Source organism: Salvia miltiorrhiza, chromosome 5 (assembly GCF_028751815.1).
Source record: "Salvia miltiorrhiza cultivar Shanhuang (shh) chromosome 5, IMPLAD_Smil_shh, whole genome shotgun sequence".
In the NCBI taxonomy this organism is placed as follows: Eukaryota; Viridiplantae; Streptophyta; class Magnoliopsida; order Lamiales; family Lamiaceae; genus Salvia; species Salvia miltiorrhiza.
The window spans coordinates 36,675,747-36,694,501 of record NC_080391.1 but is presented as its reverse complement, the minus strand read 5'-3'; the positions used below and the strand labels follow the sequence as shown (position 1 = coordinate 36,694,501).

The window sequence follows — 18,755 nt, the reverse complement described above, 5'->3', positions numbered from 1 at the left end:
GCATTTGGTTTGCCCGTAATCAATTGGTTTTCAATAGCATCCCGGCTTCTTCTCATATTATGGTTCGTTTGCTCAAGCTCACTTTCACGGAGGCAGCGGGAAATTTCCAAATGAGCAGTATGGCCAACTAGGTGCATGAACTTTGTGTTCTCCATCGTTTTGAGGTTCCAGGAAACCCTCGCCCTATCCCGGTCACAATGGAGGTCTCGTGGTTTCTTCCTCCGCCGCTTTGGCTTAAGGCGAACATTGATGGTTCGCCGAGGGGTGAGCCCGCGCTTATTCATGTCGGCGGTGTGGTTAGGAATGCTTTCAATACTGTTGTTGCATGTTTTCATTTCTCTGCTGGGGCCGGTTTTGCCTTTGAGGCAGAGTTATTTGTGCTTATTGTTATGCTTAAGAGGGTTGCGGTTAATCATTGGTCCAACCTTTGGGTGGAGTCAGACTCCACCTTTGTGGTTAATGCTGTCAATAGTAGGTTGGCAGCAGTGGTTCCGTGGCATTTTCGAAGCCGTTGGCTCGTTGCACTCAAGGGTATGGCGCTTTACAATATTTGTCGCTCGCATATTTACCAGGAAGGCAATAGGGTGTTTGATTACCTTGCCTCTAATTTGTCTTGGGAGGGTTTCTGGCTTCATTTTATTCCCGAGATATCTTAGCTTGTTTTTTAGTATGTTCATACTCCATCTTTTGTGCGTGTGGTTCGTTAGGTGGGTTAGTGTTGTTTTGCATTAGACCATGTTTATGCTGGTTTGCTCGCTTCTTTCTTGGTCATGGGTTCTGGAGCGTCAGGTTGGGGTTTTTAAGAGCTCCGGTGCGCTGGAATCTGACCTCAATCCGGTCGGGCTCCGTTGGTTTTTGCTTGTTCTTCACTTCTCCTGTTTTAGCAAGAAAGTGTTTCTCTCTTGCTGGGCCTTTTTGCTGCTGCTTTTTGTGTTCTTCGGTTTCATTGCTCGGTCTGTCTTCAGATGGTGGATGAGGGTCGGGATGACTTGGGGGCGATGGTTTGGCCGGAGCTCCTGAAGTCGCCTCAACTCAGCTCTCTCTCCATCGTTTCACTCTTTTGGTCTTGGGCGAGTACTCTTTTTCCTCCCTAAGGTTGGTTTCCTTTAGGAGGTTTTAATGAGGCTCAGCTCGTGTCTTCTGTATTTTTGTTTTCTCCTTCTTTTTTAATAAAATTTTCAATTCAGCAATATTATGTTCAGTAAGATATATAAAAAGGGTATTAGACTATCACACCTCTCAGATGTGATACAGAATCAAAAAAATATGGGTAGTAGTTAACATGCCATTAATATATAAAGCGTTTTAATTTTTTAAGCAAACAACATATTAGGATGTTAAATGTATAAATCTCCCCTTATCATGCATAGAAAACAAGTCCTAATATAAATTCTATATATGGATATATATACCAAATAAGATAATGATCATAAAATAATAAAATACACTAAAGTTATGATACATGTAAAATTATTAAAAATATGTAAGTAATCTTAATAATCTAAAAATGGCAAGCCTACTAAATGACTCATGAAGGCTATGGAAGTTTTCTTATATATATATAGGGGTGGGCTAAATGTGGTAAGCCTACTAAATAACTCATGAACCCATCTGCGATCTATGCCTATGAAACAACTTATAACAACCAAATAAAAGAAAGCTAGAACCACAAAACAATATTTGTACAAGAGTACAAAAATAAGATATCCCTAACACACCCAGAACTAGAGGAAGATGGCGAAGAAAGTAACAAATGAAATAGAGAAAAGAAGAGGACAAAACAACGTTGTCGATATAAGTGATGAAGAGGGCCTAGAAATTATAGAGGACAAACTCACAAGAGTGACACAGAACCAAGAAAGGATAACAAAATCCCTAACGGGTTATTTAATTTAAAGGATTAGCCTTGATAGATGAAAATAATAAGGCTAATCCCTTCTTTACTTAGATGGACGGAAAACTTTGAGATATTCTAAGGCCCTTTGTTAATTCTATCATTTAAGCTAGTTTGTTTGATTCTTATCCTATTGAAATAGTGAGATTGGAGAAATCCTACTCTTGAGGATAAAAATACTCAATCATGCAAAGTAAACGCCATCTAAAAGAATAGGAAATGGCCTGTGTCGGGTAGTTTTTAAAATAAGTTTTTTTTAGCGAATTCGACCTTTTCTTATAGTGAGCTTGTAAGTACACTATAATAGGTTTATACTAAACATGGCCTCTTTACTAACGACAATTTGCTATTTTAGTCATTTTAACAATAATTCTTACAACCAGATGCAACTTTTGCTAGTTTGTGAACCTAAACAAAAATAAGTGACTATAACACCATGTCAGAGCAATCACAATGCAAGAGAGCTCCTTTGGAGCTCTATAAAGCCACCCCCTCCACAATGGGGGACTTGTAGATTTTTCTCCCATTTTACAAAAGTCGAACTCTAAATAAAATAAAAATCGATTTTTACAATAATTAAAATACTAAATTACAATAATTAAATTTAAAAATCACAATAATTAAATTTACAGTAATAAAAATTCTAATTTAAATTACTGATGGATAGGACCGAATTGTGCCCAAATATGCTCGATTAAATCTTGCTGGAGGTGGTGGTGGACTTATTTATTGTAGATGCTTGTATCTCAAGCCAAATATGCTTGAAATTTTGATTAAGCTCCTTGCGTAATTTCATGAGTGCTGCTCAATGCCTTGTTGTTTCCTTCATCTCCCGATACTGTAGCATTGTCCCTTTCACCCTCGATTATCCTGTTGTGCAAAATAATGTACGCAAACATAACATCATTGAGTTGCTACTTTGTCTACAGCCGAGCAGGACCTTTGATAGTAGCTTGTGTGATTGAAAAACGCTAAAAGCCCATGACTTTGAACCTCTTTTTCTTCTTGTCAATTAGGAATGGATGACTCTTCACGAATGTTGGTCAATTGGGTAGATGCCATAAGTTAATTAGTACTCCCTCTGTCCCGCTCCAAATGTCTCCTTTCTTTTGGGCACGGAGATTAAGAAAATGTGTATAAAGCATATAAAGTGGGTATAAAGTAGATAAAGTGGGTTGGTAAAAATTATTTAAATAATAAGTATAGAGAGATAGTGTATTGCCAAAAAAGGAAATGAGACATTTGAAGTGGGACAACCCAAAATAGAAAATGGGACATTTAGAGTGGGACGGAGGGAATATCTCATTATGTAGTGAGAGTTGTTGGCCTCGAATTGCACCGACGAAGCCTTTCCAACAAAAACATTGTTAAACAACGATGACTGGTTGAGTACATTGATATCGTTGTTTGAACCGAGGACCCTAAAATAAGCATGTCTGACCCACATATCTTGTGATGCTACCGCCTGATGAGCCCATGTTTGTGCTCGTTTGTCTTGTGTGTTTTAGGTCTAGATAGAGTCCTTTTTCTTTGTTTTGCTAGAGTTTGTCGCCTGGGAGGGCGTTGTTCCAGGGCAGGCCCGTTCTTTGGGCAGAAGGTGCTTTCAAGGCATAATGCTGCTGCATTCCGCGAAAGAGGCATAAGTTTGAAGCAGAGGAGTTTGGGACACTCAGAAACCTGTTTTGGAGACCAAAAGTCCGAGAAGCAGGATGTTGGGCAAACCGACCCTTTTGCCCATAAGTACCGCGTGGGATCCAGTTGCATCGAAAGAGGGTTCTGGGCAGAAGGTACAGACAGAGCAGAGGAGTCTGCTTGGCCAGAGGAGTCGGCTTGACCAGAGGAGTCGGCTTGGCCAGAGGAATCAAGGTGCCAGGGCAGAGAAGTCAAGCTGCCAGAGGAATCAAGGTGCCAAGGTAGAGGAGTCGGCCAGGGCAGAGAAGTCAAGCTGCCAGAGGAATCAAGGTGCCAGGGCAGAGAAGTCAAGCTGCCAGAGGAATCAAGGTGCCAGGGCAGAGAAGTCAAGCTGCCAGAGGAATCAAGGTGCCAGGGCAGAGAAGTCAAGCTGCCAGAGAAATCAAGGTGCCAGGGCAGAGGAGTCTGCCAGGGCAGAGAAGTCAAGCTGCCAGAGGAATCAAAGTGCCAGGGCAGAGGAGTCAGCTTCGACCAGAGGGATCCTCCGAACAGAGGAGTCATCCGAGCAGCGGAATCAGCTGGGCAGAAGGTACAGACGGGGCAGAGAAGAAGAGTGCAGAGGATGTAGATAAGGAAAGATATCCAAAACCTTATCTCTTGAGGTTTGGATAAGAACAAATCAGCCTCCAGATCAGGATACAATCTCGTGCAGGAGGAGCCCTAATTCCAGCCCACTCCTTTTGGGCCCAGCCTGAGTAGCCCTAACTCATGCCTATAAATACCACATAGCTGTGAACCATTCGGGAGCGCGCAGGAGAGAAGAGAGAGGGAGCACGAATTTTGAGAGACCGTCACTGTAGTTTTACTTTCCATAGTTAGGTAGGAGTAGTCGCCCCTTATGGGTATAGCTGTTTAATTTTCTGTTCATGTTTTCTGCGGCACTTTTGGCCGTAAGTACCCTTCTGTCTTCAGTAAGTTTCTATTTCAGTTTTTACTTTATGTTTTCCTTTATATCTTTTGCTTGTGTTATTTACTTTATGTTTGGCTAAGTTTATATTCTGATTTGGGGAAGATGATCTAAGCATGAATGAATAAACTCGAGAGGTCTAATTTGGGCATAATAACTGTATGAGCATATTCCCGATACACTAGGTTTGATTCCAAAAAGGTTGAAACAACTTGGTTAATTAATTGGTCACTAGTTAACTAGGGAGTTTTGACCACAAGTAATACTTTGGGCATAAGGCAAGTTGCCATCGACCTCCAAAATAGTACAACTGGTGTTGGAGCCGTGACTGCTGTGAAATATCGGTGTAAGAGTCAAGTGGGTCTATCTAGATCTTAAAGCATTCTGGGCAAAGCACAACTAGCGATAGACCATCGCAGAGAGCGTAGATGTTGCCCGGGGTAGTTGATTTCCATTAGCTGACCCTTTGAAGGGATCATAAACTGAAAGGATAGATTGGGCAAGGGGTTTTTGTGTGCGTGACAAGTGACAATAGGGGCACAACAATTCTTTTGCCTATAACCACTGGTATGCAAATATAGTGATTAATCTTTGCACCAATGATCGAGTGTTAATTCATGTTTAATGATTCGAACCCAAGTCAGAATTGTTTTGTTATTTGATTTATTTACCTTTGTTATTTCAGTTTAAGTTGGAAACCCCGTTCTGCCCATAAGCTCGTTGTGGGCAGAACACTGCAGAATACAAACCCTTTTTAGTGACACCCTTGCAGGAGGAGTTACTGCTCACTTCCCTGTGGATTCGACTCTGGACTTACCACTAGCTAGTCTAGTTGTGGGCACAGGATATTTTATTTGCGCGAAGCTCAAACGACAGCTTCGTCAAATTGGCGACGTTGCCGGGGAACTGAGTGCGCTAGTAATTTCTTTTGCAAAATTTTGTGTGAGTTTTGCCTTAACGTTTGTGTATGAGTTGTACTAGGAGTGCAGGTCACAAGGAGCTATTATTGTTTGATCCCGAGATCGAAAGGACCGCACACCGAAATAATGGAGAACGACGTTGGGCAGAACAAGAGACACAGCTGAACAGGAACCAAGAGGGTGATATGGCCGGAGAAGACAATCCAGCCGATAGGACCCTTCGGGAGATGATGTTCCCAAACAATCTGAACCTCCGACCTATGGGCATAGTGTTGCCCAATATCACTGGGAATTGGGAGTTGAAGCACACCCTGATCCAGATATTGCCCAAATACAGTGATATGCCTGGAGAGGACCCTATACGGCACTTGCAAGATTTCGAGATGGCTTGTGGAACCATCCGCACCGCATCTCCTGCCCTTGCTGAGTACATCCGACTCCTTACTTTTCTATTCTCTCTTCAAGAGGGAGCGAGGGATTGGTTGTACGTTTTGCCCAAAAGCAGCATTACGACCTGGCAGCAGTTGCAGCAGAAGTTTCTCGAAAGGTTCTTCCCAGTCAGCCGGATCCAAAGCCTAAGGACCAGAATAAGCAACATCAAGATGGGGGATGGAGAGATCTTATATGACTACTGGGGAAGATTCAAACGAATGCTAGCCAAATGCCCACAACATCAAATACCAGCCCACGATCTGTTCGATACTTTGTGGGAGGACTTCGAGGGCAAGAAAGGCAATGGCTGCATGCTGCTTGTGGAGGATCCATTTTGAACAAATCGGCGGCAGAGGCATTCGAACTTATAGCTAATATGGCGGAGGACTCAAGGGATGAAGAAGGCACAATAGAGAGAATGCCACCACCAGAACCATCGTCTGCCCAAGACGATAAGATTGACAAGCTATGCAGTGCCTGGGAGAAGTTCATGAGCAACCAAATTCCTTTGACCAAGAAGCCGGTTGAAGCATGCCAACTTTGTATGGCATACACCCATGCAACGGACGAATGCCCTCAACTCTTTGAGGATGTGGAAGAAGTCTATGCTTTGGGACAGCTGGGAAGCAACAATGGAGGATATGGCCAGAAGCTCTTTGAGCCCTACAGATAGCAGTGCCCACAACAGCCTTCACAGGCAAGAGGGGCTTCCTTGGCAGAACTTGTGCACACGATGGCACAAGAAAGCATGAAATTCCAGCAAGAAACCGAAAAGTTCATGATGGAGACAAGGGGAGGAATGCAGAATATCAATGCCCAATTATCCCATCTTGCCCAAACGATCGCTCAGATGGAAAAGAAGCAGGGCAAGCTTCCTGCCCAGATGGAGGTTAAAGAGGTGAATGCTGTGATGCTGATGGATGGGGAAGATATCCTGCCCCAGAAAGCACTTCTCGACCAAATGGATGTTATGACCCAAGAAAGCCTGACAGAGGACTATGCCCAGAACGAGGATATGGAGGAAGCTGCTGGAATGATGGATACCCTAAAAGAGGAAGTGGGATACACAGAAGCCCTTAATATTCTCACCATGGGACCAAAGGACAAGTTGGTGTCATCACCCGAGAAAGCACCCAAGCTCGAATTGAAGAATCTGCCCAAGCACCTGAAGTACATCTGTCTGGGCGAGAATGAGACTTTGCCCCAGATCATCAGTTTGGAGTTAAGCCCAACAGGGGAGGAGCAAGTCCGAGAGATTTTGGGCACATATGAGGAGATAATCGGTTGGACCCTAGCGAACATCAAGGGCATAAGCCAGACTGTGTGCATGCATCATATTCTCATGGAGGAGGATGACGCTCCAGTTCGTGAACGAAAGCTCAATCCAGCCGTGAAAGATGTGGTAATGAAGAGACCCTTGAAACCCCCTCTTGGACATAACCCTCCTATGGTTTTGTTTTGTTTTGTTTTGAGTCCGTTTCGTCTCTACCTTCTTTCTTGTTTTTGTTTTTATTTTCGTAGTGTCTGTTCTTCGACCTCCTCTACGCACCCACTTTGCCCAAAGCAAAGTGTGTGTGTGGGGAGGGTCACCCTTTTTGTTTTCATTTGTTGTTGGTATTCCTCCTTCTAACACCCTTTGCCTAAGGCAAAGTGTGTGAGTGGGGAGGAATACCTGTTTTTTATGTGTTTTGTTTGTGTTTCAGCATGGTTCTCCCGAAGGACGTGCGCATCAAGGGCAAGAGAGTTAGATTCACCACCCCTGAAGAGGTTACGCCCACAAGCAAGCTTTCAGCCATCTGCCCCAGCAAGTAAGAACAAGGAAAAGTCAGAGAGCCCTGCCCCTTTGAGAGCAAGTAATGATACCCGTATGGGCATAACAGAAGCCATGATGATAGAGATCAGAAAAGCACTCTTTGCCTACTTTGCGAGCAGTGGATTCAGGTGCCCACCTGAACTCTGTTCTGGGCATAACCCTCCCTTGGTCTTAGTTTCTTTTTGTTTTCGTTTTGAGTCTGTTTTTCGACCCCCTCTACACACCTACTTTGCCCAAGGCAAAGTGTGTGTGTGGGGTTGGCCGAGCGTCGTTTCTTTGTCCTGTGGTTAGCCTTTCGATTTGCAATCAATTATGCATGATTATATTCTGAGTTTGTTGTGCAAGTAGTTTGAGATTTGAATTTCAATGCATGTCGTATGTAGTTGAGGACGATGGATAGAGATGTGGGCATACCTTGTGAGGTTTTGAGCTTTGATATACGTTGTCTTATGCCCATAACAACTTTTTCTTTCTTGTGTGAAAATTGACATCTTGACTAGGGTAATGCTAGAACTTGCCTTGATTCTTAGTCGAACCCTGTGTACATAGTCTAGGTGTGTTAAATGATTTAGGCAATTCTTTCTTTAGCCCACAAAGCCAAACTGACCAACCCTACATCTATCACTTGTGAACCCTTTTGAGCTTAATAATTCATTTGAATTCACTGATAAAATTTGCCCAAATTTGAGCCGTCCTGGTCAAACTGAACTTAAGGGCAAAAGAAGGGAAGATAGTGTAGTGGATGCTATGGGCAGGACTAGTGCAAAAATTGCAAAATGGGACATCTAATCCCAAAGTAAAGAAAAGTCCAGAATAGAAAGAGAAAGAAAAGAAAAGAAAATGAAAAAAAAAGGGTGTTAATGTATTGGTCAGTATGTGCTTATGCCCGCAAGAATAGGCAGGAATCTTAAAAATCTGGGAAGTCTGTTGCCCAGAATGAAGTTCAGAATGACCTTAGCCTCGTACCAAAATTTCCTACCTTATGCCTTAAGCCACATTACAACCCATGAAAGACCTAATGAGATACACCTAGAACTTTGACTAAAGGGGGAAACAATAGAAGATAGGCAAGCCTATGGCAAAACCTAGCATGGTGTCACGAGCGTGCACACGTCCCAAAAACACTTGAGAGAATGAGTGATGGGGAGGAACATCCTTACGCCCACAGACCCCTTCTTGACTCAATTGATGGCACTGCATGATTTTTTTTTTGTCTCTTATTGCTTGCATGTTTTTGCTTAGATATTCTCTTGCATTTTTGTATTACGTTTCGGTTGTGCTAACCCTTGTATCGAGTCTTGTCCGTTTTGTTTGTGTCTGTCTTTTGGGCATAATTGCATGTGCACGCTTGAGGACAATCTTGTTTAAAGTGTGTGCGTGTGATGAGCCCATGTTTGTGCTCATTTTTCTTGTGTGTTTTAGGTCTAGATAGAGTCTTTTTTCTTTGTTTTGCTAGAGTTTGTCGCCTGGGAGGGCGTTGTTCCAGGGCAGGCCCGTTCTTTGGGCAGAAGGTGCTTTCAAGGCATAATGCTGCTGCATTCCGCGAAAGAGGCATAAGTTTGAAGCAGAGGAGTTTGGGACACTCAGAAACCTGTTTTGGAGACCAAAAGTCCGAGAAGCAGGATGTTGGGCAAACCGACCCTTTTGCCCATAAGTACCGCGTGGGATCCAGTTACATCGGAAGAGGGTTCTGGGCAGAAGGTACAGACAGAGCAGAGGAGTCGGCTTGGGCAGAGGAGTCGGCTTGACCAGAGGAGTCGGCTTGGCCAGAGAAGTCAAGCTGCCAGAGGAATCAAGGTGCCAGGGCAGAGGAGTCTGCCAGGGCAGAGAAGTCAAGCTGCCAGAGGAATCAAGGTGCCAAGGCAGAGGAGTCGGCCAGGGCAGAGAAGTCAAGCTGCCAGAGGAATCAAGGTGCCAGGGCAGAGGAGTCTGCCAGGGCAGAGAAGTCAAGCTGCCAGAGGAATCAAGGTGCCAGGGCAGAGAAGTCAAGCTGCCAGAGGAATCAAGGTGCCAGGGCAGAGGAGTCTGCCAGGGCAGAGAAGTCAAGCTGCCAGAGGAATCAAGGTGCCAGGGTAGAGGAGTCTGCCAGGGCAGAGAAGTCAAGCTGCCAGAGGAATCAAAGTGCCAGGGCAGAGGAGTCAGCTTCGACCAGAGGGATCCTCCGAACAGAGGAGTCATCCGAGCAGCGGAATCAGCTGGGCAGAAGGTACAGACAGGGCAGAGAAGAAGAGTGCAGAGGATGTAGATAAGAAAAGATATCCAAAACCTTATCTCTTGAGGTTTGGATAAGAACAAATCAGCCTCCAGATCAGGATACAATCTCGTGCAGGAGGAGCCCTAATTCCAGCCCACTCCTTTTGGGCCCAGCCTGAGTAGCCCTAACTCATGCCTATAAATACCACATAGCTGTGAACCATTCGGGAGCACGCAGGAGAGAAGAGAGAGGGAGCACGAATTTTGAGAGACCGTCGCTGTAGTTTTACTTTCCATAGTTAGGTAGGAGTAGTCGCCCCTTATGGGTATAGCTGTTTAATTTTCTGTTCATGTTTTCTGCGGCACTTTTGGCCGTAAGTACCCTTCTGTCTTCAGTAAGTTTCTATTTCAGTTTTTACTTTATGTTTTCCTTTATATCTTTTGCTTGTGTTATTTACTTTATGTTTGGCTAAGTTTATATTCTGATTTGGGGAAGATGATCTAAGCATGAATGAATAAACTCGAGAGGTCTAATTTGGGCATAATAACTGTATGAGCATATTCCCGATACACTAGGTTTGATTCCAAAAAGGTTGAAACAACTTGGTTAATTAATTGGTCACTAGTTAACTAGGGAGTTCTGACCACAAGTAATACTTTGGGCATAAGGCGAGTTGCCATCGACCTCCAAAATAGTACAACTGGTGTTGGAGCCGTGACTGCTGTGAAATATCAGCGTAAGAGTCAAGTGGGTCTATCTAGATCTTAAAGCATTCTGGGCAAAGCACAACTAGCGATAGACCATCGCAGAGAGCGTAGATGTTGCCCGGGGTAGTTGATTTCCATTAGCTGACCCTTCTAAGGGATCATAAACTGAAAGGATAGATTGGGCAAGGGGTTTTTGTGTGCGTGACAAGTGACAATAGGGGCACAACAATTCTTTTGCCTATAACCACTGGTATGCAAATATAGTGATTAATCTTTGCACCAATGATCGAGTGTTAATTCATGTTTAGTGATTCGAACCCAAGTCAGAATTGTTTTGTTATTTGATTTATTTACCTTTGTTATTTCAGTTTAAGTTGGAAACCCCGTTCTGCCCATAAGCTCGTTGTGGGCAGAACACTGCAGAATACAATCCCTTTTTAGTGACACCCTTGCAGGAGGAGTTACTGCTCACTTCCCTGTGGATTCGACTCTGGACTTACCACTAGCTAGTCTAGTTGTGGGCACAGGATATTTTATTTGCGCGAAGCTCAAATGACGGCTTCGTCACCGCCTCGTGGATAATTGTCAGGTCACCGTGACCACCTCGGGTTTAAGCTCATTTCCACATCGTCGAACAATTCTTCCAATTTCAGTGCATGTAATCGAGGCTCTAGCATTCCGGGAAAGCCATGTTTTACCTCGTGCACAACTAGCAACCTTCGGCAGTGGGCACTAGTTGGCCTCAGATAAGCGAATGACGCATCTAAAAAAAATTCTTCATCGCCTCTAAGCTCGTTGACTCGGCAACACACAGGTACTCGTCGTATTTATTGCGACACCCCTCATTGGCAAGTTGTCGAATTGCAACGTACATTTCTACAACGGGGTGCACCAGGCTCTCCCAAGAGCGTCTCCTCGTTGTTGGAAGTAAGTGTTCGACTCCAGTGCATTCATGACACGCAAAAATAAGTATCTTCTCATACGAAAAGGTGTTCTCCTGCAGCGTCACGATCGCGATGACTATATGTTCTCTTCTTCGCTTTTTTTCTTTATGGACTCTCCAATATTAAATGACTCACGACCAACGTAGACGTGCTCATAAGCTCGAATATTTATTCGTCGGAATCAATGTCCGGAGCTTCATAAGTAGAAAAGTTAAAAGAAGATGACGTATTTTTAAGAAATATGGTCTAGGAGAAGATGATAGAATGAATTTGGTGTGAAAAATTAATGAAATGAGTGGATATTTATAAAGAGATGTAAGGTTTAAAAAAAGATAAAAAATAAAATAAAATAAAAAAAAAATATTCTAACGATTGTTTCTATTAATTTTTAAAAAAGAAAATAGCAACCAAAAGATCGAAATTTAATCAAAAAATGATTTATTTTTTGAGTTAATATATAAAACTATCCACTTTCATATTGTAAAGATAAAAATTGTCCACTTAGATAAAAATAATAAAAACTGTCCACTTTTTGATTGAAAAGACAGAAATACCCTCCTTTAAAAATATGTACTCTCTCTCTCTCTCTCCACTCTCTTTCTCTCTCTTCTCCCTCACAGTACATTCCCTTCCCCCTCTCTCTCTCTCTCTCTGATGAAAAATAGATCGATCCCCTCTCTCTGTCGTCGATCTGTCTTCGCTATGGCCGCCGCTCATTCCAGCCAGAACTCCGCTGTCGATCTCCCCCAACCGTTGATCTTCTTCCCTGCAGTGTGTTGTGAAGCACGCCGGCGCGGTGTGCCCTAGCATCTCCTCCTGCGGCGCTCACTCCGCCATTCTCCCCGCAAATTCCTCGCTGTATGTCGGCTCCAGCCCTCCGTCAGCCCTAAGGTAGCTCCAGTAGAATATGTGCCGACAATTCGCCAGTTGTCGGATCTTATCCTCGTCGTGGAATTCGTCCAAGCAAATTGCAGATTTCTCCAGCCCCCGCTACCAAATCAGAGAACTTCATCATCGGTAGCAGCTCCTGGATGAGCGCCGCAAAGACGGAGCGCGATTCAGAGGCAGAATGTTGGCGGAGCGGGTATGATGCAGATCCTGGATTGAGGATTTTAATATTTGATTTTCTGGATTAATTCTCATTTTTCTGGCGGAGCGGGTACAAAGATGAAGATATATTGGGCACTTTGCATAACTGATTGGAGATTTTGCACTTCCCTATTGTCAATTGAGAGTTATGATATGAGATTTTGCTCTTCAGTATTGTCAATTGTGAGTTGTGATATGGGAGTATGTAGGGATGGCAACGGGCCGGATCTGGACCGGGTCTGGCCAATACCAGATCCAGATCCGTTTTCATATACTAGATCCAGATCCAGATCCAGATCCGTGGATCTGAAAATTTTGGATCCAGATCCGTTAGATCCGCGGGTCCACGGGTCCAGATCCATGGATCTACTATTTTTAAATTAAATTAAAAAAAATTCACAAAATCAACAACATCTAATTTCCATCATGAAAAATATAACACAAAATACTTTTATCTAATTACTTTTAGTTTTTATTCTTTTAAATGTAATTTATTTATTATTTTTAATTTAGTTAATATTATTAGTAAACTAAATATAAAATATAAAAAATATATATAAAATAAAACGGATCCACGGGTCGGATCTGGGCCGGATCCGGATCTAAAATTTCAAGATCCAGATCCAGATCCGTTTTCAAAACTGAGATCCAGATCCAGATCCGTCGGGTCCAAAAAATTGAGATCCAGATCCATAAAAACGGATCTGGATCCACGGATCTGGACCGGGTCCAAGATCCACTGCCATCCCTAGGAGTATGGTTTCGTGATTTTCTGAGTCTAGTTGTTGCTGCTGTCTTTTCAATTGTAGAAATTCATTGAGATTGTTGCTACTATCTATTTTGAAATCAAATGATACTTCATTTCATATGAAGAAAATCAACGCCACAGTAATATGGGTCTACATAAAGCAGTGCTAAAAAATAATGCACACCAAGTGTATATATTATATTCATGAAATCTCAAATTTTAATCCTTAATCTGGTTGCCAATTTGGACAAAGCCTATCCAGATTTGTTGTCAACCAAATTGAAATATGCGAAGGCACAACAGAAGCTTCTTTCACGGTGTAGAAAGCAATTAAGGATAATTGATTATCAGAGTTGATTCCATTATGTAGAAAGCAATTAAGTGGATGATTTACGAATTTTATTTTAATTGATTGAAAGAGAAAAATAGATTTTGGATAATTGATTAATTATCTTGAATTCACAATAATTCACAACTTATTTTTTTTAAATTCACAATCAGATTTATGAATTTACTACTTAATATTTTTAAATTCACAACTAACTCGTTGAATTCACAACTTAATGTTCTTAAAATCACAACTAGCTCGATGAATTCACAACTTAAAATTCTCGAATTCACAACCAGATCTATGAATTCACAACTTATTGTTCTTGAATTCACAACTAGCTCGACGAATTCACAACTTAATATTCTTGAATTCACAATCAAATCTATGAATTCACAACTTAATGTTCTTGAATTCACAACTAGCTCGATGAATTCATAACTTAATATTTTTGAATTCACAATCAAATCTATGAATTCACAACTTAATGTTCTTGAATTCACAACCAACTCAATAAATTCACAACATAATATTCATGAATTCACAACCAGATCTATGAATTCGCAATTAAAACTCGAATTCACAATCAAAAATAAATTCTAGTTTTAGTTCTGAATTCAAACTTTAAAAACTCAAATTCAGTTCAGTTGTGAATTTACTGTTTCAGTTCAGTTGTGAATTCACAATCGTAATAATTCACAACTAGGGTTTAGGGTTTCAGTTCAGTTCAGTTGTGAATTTATTGTTTCAGTTCAGTTGTGAATTCACAATCGTAATAATTCACAACTAGGCTTTAGGGTTTCAGTTCAGTTCAGTTGTGAATTTACTATTTCAGTTCAGTTGTGATTTGTGAATTCACAATCGTAATAATTCACAACTAGGGTTTAGGGTTTCAGTTCAGTTCAGTTGTGAATTTACTGTTTCAGTTCAGTTGTGAATTCACAATCGTAATAATTCACAACTAGGGTTTAGGGTTTCAGTTCAGTTCAGTTGTGAATTCACAATCGTAATAATTCACAACTAGGGTTTAGGTTTAGGGTTTAGTGTTTCAGTTCAGTTGTGAATTCACAATCAAAAAATTCTTGTTGTGAGTTCGACTGTTTAAGGTTCAGGGTTTAGGGTTTATGATTTAGAGTGAGTTTAGGGTTTAGGGTTTAGATAGGGTTTAGGATTTAGGGTTTAGGTTTTAGGGTTTAGGATTTAGAGTGAGTTTACGGTTTAGGGTTTAGGGTTTAGAGTTTAGAATTTAGAGTGGGCTTAGGCTTATGAATTCACAATCAAAAAATTCTTGTTGTGAGTTCGACTGTTTAAGGTTCAGGGTTTAGGGTTTATGATTTAGAGTGAGTTTAGGGTTTAGGATTTAGGGTATACGGTTGTGAATTAAATTTTCGTTGTGAATTTGACTGGTTTTGAATTCACAACCAAAAAATTCTTATTGTGAATTAAATTTAGGTTGTGAATTCACAACCAAAAAAATCTGGTTGTGAATTAAATTTTGATTGTGAATTCGACTGGTTGTGAATTCACAAACAAAAAATTCTGGTTGTGAATTCGATTGGTTGTGAATTGCGGGATTTTTTATAGGGATGATGTAAAGTGGACATTTTTTTAATTTTTAATGTGAAGGGTATTTTGGTAACAGTGGACATTTTTTAAGTTTTTTTATTTTAGTGGACATTTTTTATTTTTACAATATGAAGTGGCCATTTTAAAAATTCACTCTTATTTTTTTGTTTTAAAAAGGCGAAGGTTGGGAACGCGCCCGACATTTCCTTCCCTGAGCCTGCCTCGCCCCTCGCGCTTGCCCTCGAGCTCGTCGACTCAGCATTAGGGAGAAGCTCATTGGCACGCTGCTCAATCCCGCGCAACGAGCCCCATTGTAAATGCCGTAACAAATTAGATATCTTTTGTTAATCAAGTGTAAATTAGAGTTTTGTTCAGGTGGGTAAAATAGGATACATTAGATATTATGGGGACTTAACAAGCTACTTCACAAAATGGACAAAATTATTACAATAAGTTGGTAAAATCATGTTTAAACTGAAATATTTACACAATTACCTAAAGTTAAAATTCTGGAAAAGCTAATATACTTCTTTTGGTTATAATTAGGGTTTCAAAAATTAAATTTTTAAATAAATCCTATTTTCTGTTTTTTCGAGTACTGGTCATATAAATCAAAGTGGCAATCGGCAACAACATTCGCTTAAACCATTTCTAGATAATTCCCACGTAGGAGTGAAATTAATCTCAGCCATTGAAAGAAGACCCCAAGAAAAATATAGGTTAAAGAAAAAAACCTGGAAATGAGTAAAGACAAATTCCAAAAAACTCTACATAAATCTTCGTGTGTGCTCATATGGACACATTTCGCATTTCCTAGCTGTACTTGTACTTGTCTCTCTCTCTCTCTCTCCGATTTCAGTTTTCACATAAGTAGTACACCGCCAGTGACTGTTCCATTACTCTTCAACACTCATGGAGCATGAAACCAGCAACGTTGAGCAGCAGCCAATACGACGTAGTTCCGGGAGAAGAAAGGCCAAGGGCGGCGGCGACGAGAAGAAGAACAAGCAGCCGCGGAGAGGAATGGGAGTGGCGAAGCTGGAGCGGCTGAGGGAGCAGGGTGAGATCGATCCACCATTTCTGGAGATGAATGCTTCTTCTGCCTGGAGCCCCCTCGCTTTCTACGGCCTCAGTCCGCAGGACTCGCCTTTTCTTCTTAAGAATCCTGATGGGAATGTCCTCAAGTGCTACTCTCTAAACTGTAATGCTTGTCACAAGGTATTAAATAAACCCCCATTTCAATTCATCCATCTCAAACCTTAGCCCATCTACAAATTTCTGTTTGATTTCGTGCAGAAAAAGAAGATTAATGGTGGCGCCAGACCACCGATGTATCGCCGCTTTCTGGGGCTAGATTTCGGCGACACTCAGAATGTCTTAAATCAAGATCATCGAGGGGCAAAACCACCGCAGCCTCTTGGGAATTATGGCCACAAGGTTTTTCTTCTGTTTTTTCCTCTTACTTGGAACATTTATGAGATGATATATATATTTATCTTCCAAACTTAAAGGAAATAAATAAATATATATATTCTTGTAGGTGGAGGTAGTGGCAGTTCACAGGAAAATAGGATCATCTAGCAATTGGGATGGTGGGAACAACGGTGTGGTAATGGAGTATGAGTTCTTTCCGCCGTCGGTGAAATCAAATGAGGAGGGCGAATTGGTTGGGGTTTTGGGGAATTCTTCAATGCCTGGATTTGATGCCTCCAGTTGTGTTGATCTGTCTCTCAAGCTCTCTTACTAGGAAAAATACATGCCTTTCTTCTCATAAACCTTTTATGTGGAATGCATTTGTCTGCACCTCCAAAACACAGCATTTTCTTTATTTTTTTGGTTGTTAAACTACTTTCATCTCCACAACGGGCAATACATTTTCTGATATTTTAGGCTCCACCGTCCCTCTCTCTCACACTCTCTCTCTCTCTCTAATTATTACTGTGATCTTACTGGTAGCTTTCACTGGGATCTCTTGTTTTACTAGCAATGAAGATTCTATTGTGAGCCATGCATTAATTTAGTCTTCGCTAAGATGGTTCATTAATTTATTATACTCCTATTTAATTAATTTATTATACATATATATGCGTGTGAGGTGAGAGCTCTTTTCACCACTCTTTTTAGGATATGTTGCTGCAATATCTAAAGTCGCTACTTTAGGATATGACTATATATGCATGTCTATATATCTAAATAGGGCTTTCTTCTCATATTACATATAGCTAAATAATGATACTGGCTTTTCCCTCTAAAAGGGAACATGTGTAAAATTTTGATTATAGTATTGTCCATTCTTGAAATACAACTTTCTGGAAGACCAAAGTGGAATATATATATCAATTGATTTGCGGAAATTAATATTTTGTGTCGTCTCTAAAGTTTGTCTTACTTTCCAAGACTAGAGATAATTTCAAACAAAACAAAACTCAACTTTACCTATGCTGATCATGACAATACTTATGAAATTAATTAAAACATTAATAACTTGGATCTCTCCTTAATTTCTTAATGCACGAAGTATTGATTTCAACATTAATATATATAGGTACCGAAACCCTAGAAGTTGTTTTGTCAGAACCAATTTAAGAGAGGCATTGCCTCAGCGCAGTTTATTTCTGCATCGTAAGTGCTGAAACACAGGGATTATCTCTGATAACTTTCTCTAACTGGAAGTAAACAAACAAACCCCTTAAAGGGGAAGGTGTGCGTGATAGAGAGAGAGAGAGTGAGCAAGTAGTTATAGTGTGAGAAGAGAGAGGTGAGGGAAGGGTACGGCCAAAGGCTGCTGCAGCATGAAGTACAAGTTGTGTAATGAGTATAGATTTGTACACAAGACTCTGAGTAAAACCAATAAAGCTGTGAGAGAAAGGCTCTTTTTAGCCTATTTTCTTATTGGCCCTTCAACTGTCTTCTGTGCATAGCCTAAACTACTTTTCATATATATATAGATGTTCCATATCTATTTTTCTTTAAAGATCAAATTGCAATATTGCACGAATAATGAAAATGAAAGTATGCGTTTCGTCTATATAAATCATCTATACTCGTAGAAAAAGTACAACTTGTGGATTGTCTATTTTACCCATGTTATATATTTAATGTTATATTGATAAAATATAAATCTATTTTGATATACATTTATTTGTCACTCAAATCTATAGCTATTGATAAGGCTTATAAATAAATATATCCATCCAATACATTATCAAATAAAAGTAATGAATTAATAGATTTTTAAATAATAGATTACCAATTAAAATAACATTAATTATACGTACAACGTACGTTCTTTCTTCTAGTAGTATTAAAATAATTGTATACATAAATTTTGTATTTAATTTAACAAATATAAAATGACTGAACTTCACATATAGCATAAATGGTAAGAGATACATGTTCGACATCCTCGTTCTCATCCACTGGCACATTCAAGTCCAACGCTAGCGACGACGTGCATCCTCGTCTGTTGTGGCCTTGCTCCTCACCTTGAGTGATGTTGCTCAGCTACTCAGTCATGGGTA

At 40.8% G+C, this 18,755-nt stretch overlaps 1 protein-coding gene across 1 annotated transcript; it reads left to right on the top strand.

The window, feature by feature from the left end:
- Window positions 1–16,041: 16,041 nt before the first annotated feature.
- LOC130987037 (uncharacterized) lies at window positions 16,042–17,273 on the top strand. The gene is made up of 3 exons (XM_057910605.1): window positions 16,042–16,452; window positions 16,531–16,671; window positions 16,775–17,273. Exons 1-3 carry the CDS (start codon window positions 16,147–16,149, stop codon window positions 16,979–16,981), a joined length of 654 nt encoding a protein of 217 aa, XP_057766588.1. The 5' UTR covers window positions 16,042–16,146; the 3' UTR covers window positions 16,982–17,273.
- The last annotated feature ends 1,482 nt before the right edge of the window (window positions 17,274–18,755 follow it).

Excerpts from the sequence above, each read along its gene's own strand:
- LOC130987037 (XM_057910605.1), top strand. The coding sequence starts at position 16,147 with ATGGAGCATGAAACCAGCAACGTTGAGCAGCAGCCAATACGACGTAGT. Across the intron at positions 16,453-16,530 it reads ACTGTAATGCTTGTCACAAG|AAAAAGAAGATTAATGGTGG; the intron begins GTATTAAATAAA and ends GATTTCGTGCAG. Across the intron at positions 16,672-16,774 it reads TTGGGAATTATGGCCACAAG|GTGGAGGTAGTGGCAGTTCA; the intron begins GTTTTTCTTCTG and ends ATATTCTTGTAG.